This window comes from Montipora capricornis, chromosome 11 (genome assembly GCF_036669925.1).
Source record: "Montipora capricornis isolate CH-2021 chromosome 11, ASM3666992v2, whole genome shotgun sequence".
Classification (NCBI taxonomy): domain Eukaryota; kingdom Metazoa; phylum Cnidaria; class Anthozoa; order Scleractinia; family Acroporidae; genus Montipora; species Montipora capricornis.
In genome coordinates, this window is record NC_090893.1 from 8,102,042 (window position 1) to 8,116,752 (window position 14,711).

General features: G+C 40.2%; 1 protein-coding gene and 1 long non-coding RNA gene across 2 annotated transcripts; one reads left to right on the top strand and one right to left on the bottom strand.

The window, feature by feature from the left end:
* Positions 1–1,496: 1,496 nt before the first annotated feature.
* On the bottom strand, positions 1,497–11,889 carry LOC138022763 (uncharacterized). Its single transcript, XM_068869705.1, has 10 exons — positions 11,764–11,889; positions 9,520–9,696; positions 9,145–9,318; positions 7,906–7,935; positions 6,688–6,869; positions 5,711–5,861; positions 4,557–4,945; positions 3,117–3,429; positions 2,390–2,631; positions 1,497–1,801 (listed from the first exon to the last, which is right to left on the bottom strand). The coding sequence occupies exons 2-10, from the start codon at positions 9,656–9,658 to the stop codon at positions 1,577–1,579; spliced, it is 1,845 nt and encodes a 614-aa protein (XP_068725806.1). The 5' UTR covers positions 9,659–9,696; positions 11,764–11,889; the 3' UTR covers positions 1,497–1,576.
* On the top strand, positions 11,883–14,646 carry LOC138022766 (uncharacterized). The gene is made up of 2 exons (XR_011126632.1): positions 11,883–11,962; positions 14,094–14,646. It is a non-coding gene; the product is annotated as an uncharacterized lncRNA (long non-coding RNA).
* Positions 14,647–14,711: the final 65 nt, after the last annotated feature.

Sequence of the window (14,711 nt, forward strand, 5' to 3'; positions counted from 1 at the left end):
AGCGCGCGCACATGAGCACGTGCGCATACAAAACGTATGAGATTTCGCTCAAACTAAACCCGATAGCGAAATAAATGCTCCTTTTCTCTCAAACGAGCACAGTGACCCCCGATTTTTTTTAGGTATTTGCTAAGAACAGTCTAATAAAGAACATATTTGAAGAAGAAAAAAAGTTTGATAGTAGAACATGAATTTTTTTTTTGGAAAACAGTTCCGTACTGGGTGTATTTTACCCAAGGCGAGGACTTCAAGCTAACCACGGAACTGTCCCAAAAAGTGCACTATTCCCACAACCAGGGAATCAAAGACGGCGTAAATGAAGCAATACTGCTTATGTAAATAAAAGAAGCTTTATTTTCAAAATAAAATTTTGTGTCTTTGAAGTAACCAAGACTTAATTCTGTATGAAGGTGATTCGAATTTTTAACGCGACAACAGTAAAAATACCCCATTTTACGAGCCTGCTGACGCGTAAACAAGCACGGTGACCCCTTTCTTTAATTTCATTTTTTTACTGTTCATATCATGAATGTTAATTACTAATATGCCAAGTATCCAAAAAAGTTTGATAGTAGAACAATTTTTTTTAAACGCACGCTGCGCAAGTAACACCAGAGGTGGGGGGCTCACTGAGCTAGCTTGACGCTCCAAGGCGTACAGCATGGAATATTTTCAGACGGTCACCCGTTGATCCGTCAAACAGGACTTAACTTTGGTGAATAGACGGAAACTGGAGCTTCCCTTCGGCCGAATCGTAAACGATTAAATCACTTAAGGTGGCTTACTACAGTTTTCCGAAGAAAAAGATCAAGATTTTGAAATCTGTGAAATTAAAGCAACAGAATGTCTCTTCTGAAGTGTTATTCACTGCAATTGATGAAAAATGTAATTTTACCTAAAAAATAAATACAAGTCAGGGAAAATGCTAAGTGACCGAGCTCGGGGAGGGGGAACTGGAAGCTAGACATTTCAAAGGCCTTTTTCTGAAAAACTAGCCGTACGACCCCACCTCAAAATTTCAGGATTTCCTTAGCGAGAAAAAAATTGTAAAATCTGTCAGACAGGTTTTTCTCAAATGGAAGAAACGTCGATTTTCGTCTATTTTGCAAGTAACTGAAAAACTGCCAGATGGATCTTTTTTAAAAAATGTTGACGGTTTCATCTTCATATTGTTTATTAACTAATTGCCAAAATCTTGACTCTGGTCGGACGGCTAGGTTTCTGAGCAAAAGGCCTTTGAAATGTCTAGCTTCCAGTCCCCCTCCAAGAGCTCGGTCACTATATTTAGCATTTTTCCCTGACTTGCATTTATTTTTTAGGTAAAATTACATTTTACATCAATTGCAGTGACTAACAGTTCAGAAGAGACATCCTGTCGCTTTAATTTCAACCATTTCAAAATCTTGATCTTTGTCTTCGGAAAACTGTAAGTCACCTTAATCAGCCATTCAAAATGACGAAGAGACCCAAGAATTCAATCTCACCACAAGAACCAATGCCGTAAATAGTAATTGCATTTATTGAGATAGGAGACCTTTTCGTGAGAAACATTATCATGACAAACTCAATAAACTTTCTATTCACACTGGTTTTCCTGTCCGTTGTCATGGCTTTGTTCCCCAGCTTGGGCCTGTTGCAATTGTGAAGACGTGATAGCTTGAATCTGGCCTAAAATTTGTTGGACATCAGCTTGACTGGGATCAATGGCAACATATACAGCGTTACTATCACCCAGCGATACACCATGTTCGGATGTCTCAGGAACAGCGGTACTCTCCTGTAGCACATGCTCTGTGACCATCTGATTTATTGGGAAACAAAAAGAGAGAATCACAAAGAAATCTGAAGAGTGACGACTCATCATTCAGATCAATACACTTGATGATAATAATGATAATGACAATAACCACTTTAATAAAGTCTCAAGCTCATCTATCGAAGCACAATTGCTGAACTCATTTGTGAGACAGTCAAACTAAATCAAAACAAATGTAAAGGTTTTATTCCCATTCTATCACATCTCAACATCCTCGCTGGTGAAAGTTATCAGCTTTTTTTTCTAAGTTGGCAACCATCTTCGTCATCGTTATGTGGTTGGTGAAATTAATCAGTCTTCCGCACGATTTATTTTGACCTATAAGAAACAAAGCCAAAACCAATGGTACCTACGCGGTACGTGTTTTCTCGCACCTGGCGTCGCCTCCTTGACGTATTCCCTTGAAATAAATCTGATTGATGTAACTGTCTAAAGTAGCCAGTTCAGTTTTACTGTGCAGCTCTGCACTCAACTAACGACTATCTCAGTTCAATCGGATTGCATCGATGGCCTTTGAAAAAGGAATCATCTTCTTAAGAGTAGAAAGGAATTATAGAATGGAAGTAGCGATACCTCTGCACCTTCATTCTCACGCACATTACGAACCATAACCTCAGTACCGATGACCATTCCTGGTTGCCCAGTTCCCTGAGAGGCGCCCCCTTCGGGAACGTGTAACATCCCGGCGGAACTCTGTATTAAAATTCCCTCCCCTGCGCTGGTCTGTAGAGTGCTATGTTCTCCAGCAGCTTGTTGCGCTGCAGCCTGGCTGACAATTTGTTCTGCTAGTTCAGCTGTCAGCTCCGGAATGGTTACTAAAAAATAAGTTTGTTTAAGACACTTTAATAAAGACAATAAATCGAGAAATTTAAAGGGTACGATCGCGACAATTTTACTTTTCTTTTTCGCCGTTTAAAACCGGGTTTAACATAACACTTCAGGAAACACTGCTCACACGTGCAACATACATTCCTCAAAACTCAATGATAAGAACCGAGTTAGCAGACTTGCTAAAATGAGTTCAGATTCGAAAAAGTTGGCCAATCTTTTTTAATTTCACTTAATTTTCACTTTCTTTCATTCTCAAAAGAAGACAACACGAAATACCTAAGTTGTGAAGTAATATGTTCTTTGGTAACAAACCTATAGCATTTCTAAGTTGCTGTTCGCCTTCGTTTTAAAACTTGTCTTAGTGCGAGGCCATAGAATTGGACACGACTTTGGTTTGAATGAAAATAGCTATTTTTCAATAAAAAGTTACTTTAGAAAGTCCTTCCTCTCCGCAATACCCTACACTTACCAGTTGCAATCTGCGCTTGCTCCGTGCCAGTCTGGCCCTCCCCAGCACCGTTTTCTTCCCGATCGTGCCTTTGCGTCTGTAACTGGTTCAGTATTTGTTGAGCAAGGAGTAGTTGCTGCGCCACAGTGATTTTAAACTCGCTTCCTTCATGGTCCGCGCCTTGGACAACAATCTGGGGTCCCCCGGCTCCCTCGGTGAGTTCCGCGCTTAGATTGTGCGGAACAATTTCCCCCAGGACTTGGGTGACTTGTTGAAGAAGAGAGGTATCTGGGACCTTCGTTTCCGACGCCTTTGCTGCATCCGAGACTTCGCTCTAATAAACCACAAAAATGAAAACGGGAAAAGAATTCGTTTTGACATCTTTCGCAAGACAACGAAAGAAGGCTGCTTTCAAAATTTCGCCAACGGTCTGCACAACTTTCCGCCACGAGTTTCATACGTTTCTTCGTATAATTTTAAGTGTAATGTCACTTCAAGGGCTGAGGCTTAACAAAGTAGGAATTTTCTTGTGTGGGTATGTGGAAGGATGGACAGATTGTGAAGGGGGAGGGAAGGGGTGGAGTCTGTTTGATAAGAAAACGCGACCCAGTACAACAGAATTTAGTTCACTCGAGAGTTACTTTAGCTTATCATATAGCCCGTACGTCCCCGCGCGCGCTTTCATTGTAAAACTATTGGGAAAATCCCCGTACGAGAGCCGTACGCATTAGCGCGAGCAGGGGCCCGTTTCTCGAAAGTCCCGAAACTTTACGGGCCATTTTTGGGTGTCACAATTTCTTCTGTACCTCAAGAACGGAGAGGATGTAAGTCGTCAAACTTTACGGACATGTTTCTTTTAGTTGCCTTGAAAACATGTTAAAAAATCGGCGTTCCAAAATAAGCGATTAGCAGTTTCACAAATGGCTTTTCGGGCCCGAAACGTTTTCGGAACTTTCGAGAAACGGGCCCCTGGCAGGGCCGGAAAAAGCCGTACGGCTACGAACACGTAGTGCTCCATGCGATGCGATTTAAGAGGATTTCGACGCTTTTAAACATCCAAGTCATTTACAGCCAGAAAAGCAAATGCAAACAACTTATTAGATAATTTGTCTGTGCAAATTTTTGTTACTTATTTTGTCCAAACTTCAAATTCTAAGTTCTCATGAATACTGTAAAGAGCACATATGATAAAATGCTTATTGACTGAGTTTAGGTCTGGCCGGACAGGAAAATATTTGGCCCTCGGTCTTGGCGCACAGACCCTCCCATTCAGTCAATAGGTACATAATACCTGGTGATTTAAAAGGAACGAGGTCAGACTGATGGGTGTATCCTCGGGTCAAGAAGAGAACTTGCTCATCGGGGGATAGGAGGGGTCATGAGCGGAGAGCAAGTCAATATATCGGGAAAAAAACCATAAGAATACAATTGTCTGTTGTTGTTATTGTTGTTTATACGCACCCCTTGCACTTTATCCACAGCTGCTACAAGCCTTCTCAAGTCTTCTCCTTCCTTGTCGGGATCGCCATCATTCATATTTTTGCTTTCGTCTCGGATACTGCGGGCTGCGGCAGTCTCTTCTGCCATAGCAACCAGTGTTTCCTGACTGTCTTCGTCCATGCTTGCCTCAGGGTTATTGGCATCAAACTTGAAATCAGTTTGGCTTTCTTGACTGGAGTGCTTTGCATGCGTGTTGAGATGGTTCTTCAGATAGTTGAGGCGGGTAAATTTCTTGTCGCAGTGCTCGCAGGCAAATGGCTTCTCTCCTATGTGTATGTTTAAGTGCCGTTTGTAGGTTGTGAGATAGTTGAATTCCTTTTCACATGTATTGCATTTATATGGTCGGTCACCTACAACGAAAAAACGACGGTTAGGTCGTTCACCGCACACAAGGGAGAAGAGTTCAAGCAGTAGCAGGGGCACTCGACTCCCCCCTCCCCCAATGTGTCCGGGGATCGAGTCCCGGACATTGTCGTATGTATGCAGGTTGAATTTGTTGTTTCCCTACCTTGTTCCGAGAGATTTTTCTTCGAGTATTCCTGTTTCTCCTCTCATCGAAAAGCAGTGTTTGATTTGATTCCTTTGATTGGATTCGATTTCGAGAGAGCCGTAAGTTACTTTAGATAACCCTAATAGGGTTCGCTACTGTTTTCCTTTCAAAACAAAGCACGTTTTAGACATTGTTATCATAACCGTTTGCGCTAATCAGCACAGGCCATTGAAGGGGTTTCAAAGCCCGTCAGTGACGACCAGCTACCGGACAGGCCACTACTAGGCATATGGAACCAACATAGAATTTGATAATTTTGGTGAATTGAAATTTTTCATCTGCCATGGAGCAAGGATGGCACAGTCGGTTAGTGCGCGGCCTTGGTGCAAGAGGTCCTGAGTTCGATTCTCGGATCTCACATCCTTGTTTCGACTTCTTTCCTTTCCGTGTAACTAAGTAGCTTTAAATACCCGTAAAACGGAGCACTGATGGAGAGGGGGGAGTAAAATGAGCGCACCGTCGACCTCAGGTTTGTCAGTTGAATTACTGTTACGAGTTATCGACGTTAAATAAGGTCTACTTTACTTTACTTTACATGTTTGGAAAAAGTTGGCCGGTTTCTTACCAGTGTGGAGCCGTATATGGTTCTTGTAGCTGTCCAAGCGAGTGAATTCCCTTTGACAGTGTTCACACCGGAACGGTTTGAAACCGGTGTGAAGGCGAAGATGGCGCTTGTGACTTCCAAAATCCGAAAACACTTTACCGCAGTATCCACACTAAGTGAAATATGAAGACAAGCTCGACGTTAGACAGCAAAGATACACCTTTATGTTCGTGACGTGGAAGAGGAAAACATCCGAATGTAAACCCTTTTGACGGTGCAGATGACCCACGCTACTCCTAGCTACTCCTACTACTTGTTTGCAAAAGCGAATTTTGCCGCAGCCACTCGATGCCGTTTTTGTCACGGTAAAGTTGGATGAAGTTTCGAGAAAGTTAATTGCAAAAAAAAGCTGCGGCAAGCGGGTCCCCCGAGTATGATTTGAAAATCGAAGATATCATTTAAGTGCCTTACACCTCAACACACTTTTCCACTTTCTTTATTTTCCGAGATCGTCCAAAATAAATCGTGTTGTTTTTAGAACTTTTTGATTGAAATTTCACTTTTTTATTCGCTCTGAAAGACGGGAAAAGTGGTCATACCGAGCAATGAAGGGGAATTGGTTCCACACCGGGTTGACGTCACAAGTTAATTTGCATAGCTGTTTTCAAAAAATCATCTCCCTGCAAATGAATGAAGGGGGTAGTTTCTAAAGAAACTGTGGTGCTGCGTCGGTGGGGAAGTAGTATACAAAAATTTGGTTTTATCAGATTCTAAAAGCTGACGTTTCGATCGTCAGAGGATTTGGATTCGCTCTGACGAAGGGCTAACGCTATTAGCCTATTAGGTGAAACGTGCCTTATTGGCCGTATCTTGTATCCAACGCCAGTTCGTGGAGTAAATTATTGTGAAAAACACTTTGTAATATTGACTTAGAGTCTGTGGAATTTACTCCACGGACAGGCAAGATACCGCCAGTAAGTCAATATTGCCTTTCTTACTTTAAATGGTTTTTCTCCAGTGTGCGTTCGCGCATGTCTCTTGAGGTCACCCAAATTAGCAAATCCGTGTCCACACTCTTCACACTGGTAAGGTCTTTCTCCAGTGTGGACACGAATATGGGTCTTGAGGTTATATGATTTGTTAAATTCCTTGCCGCAGTATTCACAAGCATAGACTCTTCCTGCAAAAGAAAAGGAAAGTATAGACCTCTTTCACAAAAGCGGCCAAATAAAACATTCTTTTTTTAATGCTAATAAGCCTCTCTAGCCTCGCAGCAACGAGCAAACTTCAAAAGAATTTTTGTTTCAAAATGAGGGCAGTAGGTATAATAGGCCATTTTACAGTTGTTTGCTCAGCGACCAAGCCTATGAATGGCTGCGAGGCTGCCGGTGACCGTGTATTGATACAAACCTCACTGCTTTTCTCATGCAAATTGTGTTGTTGTAATTCTAATTAGCCTACATTAACATTAGAAAAGCTCAAAGGTTTGTATCAAAGCAGGGTCACCGGTAGCCTTGCTTCCATTCTTAGGCCAGGTAACTTAGCTGCAACTGTAAAATGGTCTATTAACATAAAGGCAAAAGAATGTCAAAGTGGTTGCCATTTATGAAAGTGTTTTTCTTGCTCTCATTAGGCAATATTACACTTTTGGTGTCATTTTACTACCAAGACCAGACTTCTTCATCAATTACTTTTTCATATTTTCTGCTCTCCTGGGAATAGAGACCATATAACATTTACTAAATCCACTCAAAGCATTCTGGACTTGGCAGTAAATTGTGACATCATGGAAGTAGCCTGTTGGGAGGAACAAACTATACAGCTGTAGGTACATGTACTCAGTAAAAAATGAATGCAAATAACTTGCCCCTAAAACTTTGCAAAGTCATTTAATGAATACTATGAATGAGGGAAAGAGCAGAACGCTATCATTTATGAGCACAATGTGCCTTAATAGTAATGATAATGATAATGAAAATGATAACAATAATTTACAGTTGTTTTTTTTGCTCCTCTAGATAACATCCATTTCTAACCCTAACCTTACCCAAAATTAGTCCTTAGACCACCAAATTACTTTTTTTAAAAACCCAAATTCCTTGCCCAAACTGCTGGTGTCAGGTTGTTTTCTATGCATCTTCCCAATCTTCTCCTTCTTTAAGTTGAGACCACTTTACATAATGGGTGTTGAGAACAGTATATCTTAATTATATTACCTCCACCTGAAGCAGTTCTTGTTGGAACAGCTGAAATGGGATGAAAAAAATATTTAGTGGAAGAGAAAATTTGGTATTAAAGATCATTACAATAATTTGAAATTTGTTTCCCAGAATGGATCTGGTCATGGTTGTTTAAAAGGTGAGTGCGGTGCTATTAGGCAGGTAAATCACTTCCACAAGAAAAGTATTTACAAAAGAAATATATTTTACATCTTCTGGCTTGTAATTTGTCCTGTATATAGATTATTAGCTAAGGGTAAAACAACTTGATTAATGCATGTTTTGTATAGGCAATGACTTTGTCCCTGCATTGGTCCCCCCACCCACCCTCCCACAAACTCACCTGTCCAACTGATTGACTTAGAATTGACTGATCAAAAAATCCATAATTCACACAACCACTCTATCCTTTTAAAACACTTCAAATACTTCTTGTGGGTGACTTTGCCAATAGGTTGCATTTTGCATACAGTACATGTATGTTGCATACATTTCAATCTCCATAAATAATTTTTTCCAGTACAATAGGATTAAAACGTGCTCAATGGGAACAAGATCAGTGATGAACTACGATAAATTATTGTTTTCATTTAGGAGGTCACAGACACCATTATTTAGTTTCATACGTTGTACACTGTGGAACATCAAGTGAACCTCTTGTTGTAAATCAAATCAAATCAAAAGTAGCCTAAAAATTCTGCTGTTCAAAGTCAATAATAATACATGTATATATTCTACTGCGACAGTCAACATAAAAATAAATGAAAAAAAAATTTATAATGTAATATTTTGTAAAACTGAACCAGCTAGTTTTTGGAAATGTTTCCTTCTGTCCATTGATGGAATAAGGAGCAAGGATGACATAGTCGGTTCGTGCACAGCCTTCATGCAAGAGGTCCTGAGTTTGATACCCGGGTATCACATCCTTGTTTCGACTTCTTTCTGTTCTGTATAGCTTAAGTATCTTTAAATACCCATAAAACGGAGCACTGATGGAGAGGGGGAAGTAAAATGAGTGCACGGGTCTTTGACCTCAGGTTTGTCAGTTGAATTACTGTTACGAGTCATCCACGTTGAATATGGTCGCTTTACGTTACTTTACTTTATATAATGGCAGTGAAAATTATGGCTTTTTTTTCAACATGAAGTATTGAAAAAGCCTCTTATGCATGAAATAGTTCCATAACTTTTTTAGACTAACCCCTTTCCAAGTCTAAGAATTTTTTTGGCAGTTACCTCGGGAGGGCTCTGTTGCTACAGGAATACTGATAGCCACTTGTCCAGATTCAATCTGAGCCTGTACTCGCTCATTATTATCCACAAGAGAAGTTTCAGGTTGCTCTACCCGTTGAACAGATGGAGTTTCACTGCCTTCCACAACAGGAACTCCTTGCATTTGTATTTCCACAACTGCAATGGATAGTAATTTGATCATGATGATGTTGATGATTATAAAGTGATGATTGGCATGCGTGGTTGTGTCAGATGAGCATTGTACTTCACTGTACCTGCTCCTGTTGTATGATTGTAATTGAGTGACAAACTACGCAATTTGAACACACACTTGTCAATACAAAATATTTTAATACCAAACTGTTTTTCAAAACAAACCCTGAGTGCCTGTGGTCTCCACATCACAGTGGTGCCCAACACTTATCACAGTGGCCTCAATTGTCTCACAGCTGATCTGTTGTATCTGAGACATCTGTGACAGCACATTGGCTGCAGTGGCCTCTTCTTCACTTGACATGATATGGATGGCACTGTTATCTCACTTCCACCATTGATCTGGCTCCAAAATGAATGGAAAAATGGTTTGCAATCAACAAAATGAACTGTGGTTGAATTTCAGGATTTCATTCAACTGAGTGGAAGAAAAAAGAATCTGATTTTCTGGCAAAGTTAATAATAATAAATAAATAATAATGCTTTATTTATATAGCGCTATTTCCCTTTAGCCCAATAGCGCTTGTTAGGATGGATTTTTACAATTTTCAGGTAAAAAAAACTATATTACAAGCTAATCTAAGTTAGAACATTTTTTTTAAAAGGTATGTTTTCGTATAGGTCTCAAAACTTGGTTACGAGCTACTCTGTCTGATAACAGGTCTTAACAGGACAAATTAAAGAATGTGATTCCCAATAGCTTTCATTCGAAGGGTTACTCTTTTGGATTTTACCCACAAAGTAAAACTTTAAATAGAACAACCATGTGCAGCGTAATAAACAGCACCGGAAGTACAGGAAAGTATCCATCAGTAGTTTTTCGTTCAGTTGGGAGAGTAGCGTAGAATTGAGCAAATTTAGGTTCAATCACTACAGCTACATTCAATTTTAAAGTATCCAAGTTGATAAGTCACTAGCATGTGATATACATTTTGTCATGATGTCTTACAAAAACATAGTCAATAAGATGCCACCATGTTCATTTCAAAGTGAGAACTGATAGAGTGGAAGAGTCTAACAGGTGACAGATCCTACTAATCAGAAAAAGATAACTTATAAGCAATGACACTGGGGAGGTATATGGTGAGATGATTTCAAGGGAAGATGGTTATCCAGTATAACTAACCACAGATAGTTCTTTACCAATGAATGGTATGGGTGAAATAGTAGACCAATCCAATATTTCACAGGTGCGGGAGACAAGACACTGTTTGTTAAGGGCTTCCTAGGGGTTTTGGGGAACAAGGGAAGTGGGCTAATTTGAACTGGGGAACAGGGTCCAACAAAGACAAAATACCATATCTTAGGGAACAAGTGAACATAAACCACTTAAGGGATCAAAAAGGTGAAAACAAGTTTTGAAGTAATCTCTGGAACAAGGGCACACTGTGAAACAAATTTTAAAAGGGAACAAGGGATCAAGGAACCCACCCCCAACCCCCCCCCCCCAAAAAATGCCGTTTTTTGGGGGGGGGGGGGAGAATTAATGTTTGTAGTAGGTCCTGCTTTACAAAATAACCAAAGCCTTATTAGAAAAGTCAAAGTCCTTATTAGAAAATAAATTTGAAACGTAAAAATTATGTGGAATCATCCACCTGGGTTCCACAGTAAAGGTTTTGCAAACAGTTTGTATATCATTCATGAAATTGTTAAATAACAGGAAGTCATCAGAGTTTTGTAAATTTTTGGCAAAAGAGAAAAGTGGAGGTGATGAAAACAACAGTCAACTTTCTCATTAACCGGTCAATTTGCTCATTGCCTGGTCTTTAATAAATCCCTAGCTTGTGATCGGTGGTGCAAGCTTGAGACAAATTGAAACACTAAACTTGGGGATTTGATCAAAACACTATTTAATGCTTTCGTATAGGCATGCTTCTAGTCTTCGAAGGAAGCTAAAAAAGAGTTTGAAGATAGGATTTTCACTGGTTAATTACCACTGAGGTCAAGAACACTGTCATAAAATAGGGGAGCAAGTAATCCAGAGGGGGCTGACTGTCTTTGGGCAATTGGCTTGCCTTTCAAATGAAGTTTGTGAGATCTACTGTTGGACGATCGTTAAAAGCTTAGCTTGTTTTGCATTTGTTATGTTACGAATACCTAATTCAAAACTCAAAGTACGATATGATTTGTATAATAATAATATCTTTTCAGCCATTATTCACCAGAGACTTGTAAATACAAGATTCAGATTCTATGATCCCCATGATTGGAAAAATAAATAGGTTAAGCTGTAGACACAAAACAGCAAAAAACGATGCGCTAATTTGCAAACAAAAGCAAACCAGTGGCAGCGAATAGACACACAACATGCGGTGTCAATATTCGTCGCGTAAGTGAAAGAAATCCCCGAAAAAAACTGGACCAGAATTTCGCTAACCCATCTCTTTGATCGTTGATGTTACGGCATACCTCAAAACATAAAGAAAACTTGAAATCTTGCTAAGTCGCCGCGCCTTTCAAAACCAACACACAAAATGGTGGACGCTAAGCAAGCGTGGTTCCTTTGCGAAGCTCTCTTCCCAGCATACAATGTGCTATTTTAGCATAAATCCAAGATGGCGGCTCTCGCGCATCAAGGAAATTTAAATTCGTTGCTGTAAATTTGAAGGTAACGCCGTGGTATAATTTTTCAAGCTTAAAAGTTAATTTTGCTGTTTAGAAAACCTTTTTTTGTATTCTGCATTCTAACTATTTGTATCCTGTTTTATCAGCATGATGAGGGGCAGTCTGATACTATAAATACCGTATAAGCTTATGCATCAGTCAGTTGAAACCCCCACCCCTCAGATCCCGGGGAAGGGTGGGGGATTTGACATGGACCCTGGTCAAAAAGCATCAATACCCACACCCCCTGAGGCAGAAATTGAGATCAAATGCCCCTATACGTGGGGTAAGAAAGTTTAAAATAATCTTACATTTACTATGGAAAGAAATTTCAAATGTTCTGCTTTGGGTTTGTGAACTTTGCATTTTAGTTACTGGTACAATGCTAATTTAAGACACATTTTTTGTTTAACTATTAAATAACGGCAAAGCACCCTTATTTCATTATTGCTCAAGACCATTTGATTACAAGACTGTCCGCAACGTTCAAAGTAAAAGTAACATTACGCTGCATATCACACATACTAAATTTGTCTGGTTCAAGTCCAGTTGAAAGGAAGTTAAAGAATGATATGCATGGATTAAAGCAACTCTTACCTATGGGGAGGAGGGGGGGAGGAATCCAACAATTTAGGATAGTGACCCTATCTAAGGAATATCTAAGGATCACAATACCAAAAATACCAAATAGGATACCCTGAGCACCTAAAAACCAAAAACCCTACCCAATCAGGCAGCACATACCTATATAGCGTATATAAGAGAGTACTCCCCCCACTTCCCCCTGGGGGGACTCTTAAGCCTGGCGACGCAAGCACAAGCACAAGCAGAAGAAAACGAACATTGAAATATTAAAGCATTAAATAACAACCACGGCATCCGCCATTTTGTTCAAATGCACAGACACGGAGAATCTGGAATGAGTGGTTTAATTGGCCAGACGTACCAAATTTCCTTGTGCTTATGCTAATTTGACAGTTTTTTGTCCCTGGAGTGAATGAAGTGCATCCTGTTTCTAGAAAATGGCAAATATCAGGGTTTTTTACTGGAGATAGGGTGGATGTGCTTCCACAAATTCAGTATTATTATTATGGGTGATGTTAGCCTGCGTATCTGGCAGTATTGTTGGCGCGAGAGGCAAATTAAGGAGCGTCTAGGCCACACGGAAAATGGGTAGCGGCGCTTGCACCCCTTCCCATTCTCCGTGTGGCTTATGCCTCTCACGCCAACAATACCGCCAGCTACGCAGGGTAGGGTGATGTACATTATTACCGTAAATTTCCGGAAATAACCCCCGGGGCTTATATTTTTCAAAGGCCCTTTTTGAGTGGCATATTTTTAGAGGGGCTTATATTCTGAGGGGCTTATCTATGGAGGGAAATTTGTGTTTCCAAAGCGATTGGGCTAGCCTTATAGCTGGAAGTAAATTTACCGTTTTTGCTTCTTTTTTCTATGTATTATCCAAGTACAAGCTCTGTGGGGTGGATTTAACAGAGGGTTTTTTGCATTACCGCTTTGCAGGGCTTATATTTGAAGGGGCTTATACATGGAGCGACTTATTTTCAGAATTTTACGGTACTTTGTTATAAAGAAACCAGAGAGGCTCAATGGTCTTCAGTTGTGTTCAAGTCATTCCATTTTTTATCTGCACCACTCCTTTCCTCATGGATGGCAGAAAAAAAAGAAGAAGAAAAAAATGAAAACCACTGACTACAAACTCGGGGGGGGGGGGGGGGGGTGCTTGCAGATAAAACTGATATGGATTGTGGATTGACCTGGGCTGTGTGCAGTTTTAGCTCCTCATCTTTTACCAAGTCATTCATGGTGGGGCAAAGGACACATTTCCGTTAACAGAATGAGATCAGGAGTACAAGATTTGTGGGCTTGTTTGTCCCTTTTTTAACCCTTTGACGTCCAAACCGGCCTAAACCGGCCAGACGATTTTACTTGTCAATGGGGAACCCCTGGAAGTCAATGGGTTAATCACTCACTAAAAACTGTCCCCATTAAAGCAAGTGATGACAAAACTCTTCATTGTGGCATGCTGTCTTGAGATATCAATTTGATTTCATTTTCTGGTATCTTTCAATGACACCAAATCTTTTTGTACTAAAGTGAAACCTTTCTCTGTCCAGGTTACCTGCCACAAGTAACCATGGTATCAAGGGGAGCAAAGGTAGTTTTTGGAGGAGCTCTATGCTTTGCTTCTGCTGTTATAATCCTGGTTCATCAGATGCAGAATTCTGATCGTATCAGACTCAGGGAAGGTGTTATAAGAGATATGGAAAGACAAGAGAGGAAACGGCGAAACATTGAAGAGTTGCAACAGCAGATTGAACTGACAAAGAAACTGAAAGAACAAAGGGAGAGTGATGTCCCTTAAGGAAACCAAAATTATTCAAGGTGACAATACATTTTTTGCCTCAATACCACAGACTATACAATCTTGTCATCTGGAAAATTGCCAATCTCTTGTTTTTACACACAAAAAAATAAGAGTTGAAAGGTAAATGAAACTGATGACTAATTCATCAGTATGCTTGTAATAATAGAGCTTTATTTTCACACGATAATGTTTAAAGCTGAATAGCTTGTGGGGTCATGCACAAATAAAATAAAATCATATTGGTTCTTGAGAGTACCCGGAGAAAAACCTCCCGGTGCAGAGTAGAGAACCAACAAACTCAACCCACATATGATGCTGAGTCTGGGAACTGAACCTGGGCCACATTAGTGGGAGGCAAGTGCTCTCA

Bases quoted from the DNA above. Each gene is read 5' to 3' on its own strand.
- LOC138022763 (XM_068869705.1), bottom strand. From the start codon at position 9,658: ATGTCAAGTGAAGAAGAGGCCACTGCAGCCAATGTGCTGTCACAGATG. The intron at 4,946-5,710 runs GTAAGAAACCGG...TTTTCGTTGTAG, and splicing joins CCATATACGGCTCCACACTG to GTGACCGACCATATAAATGC. The intron at 1,802-2,389 runs GTATCGCTACTT...CCAATAAATCAG, and splicing joins GTGAGAATGAAGGTGCAGAG to ATGGTCACAGAGCATGTGCT.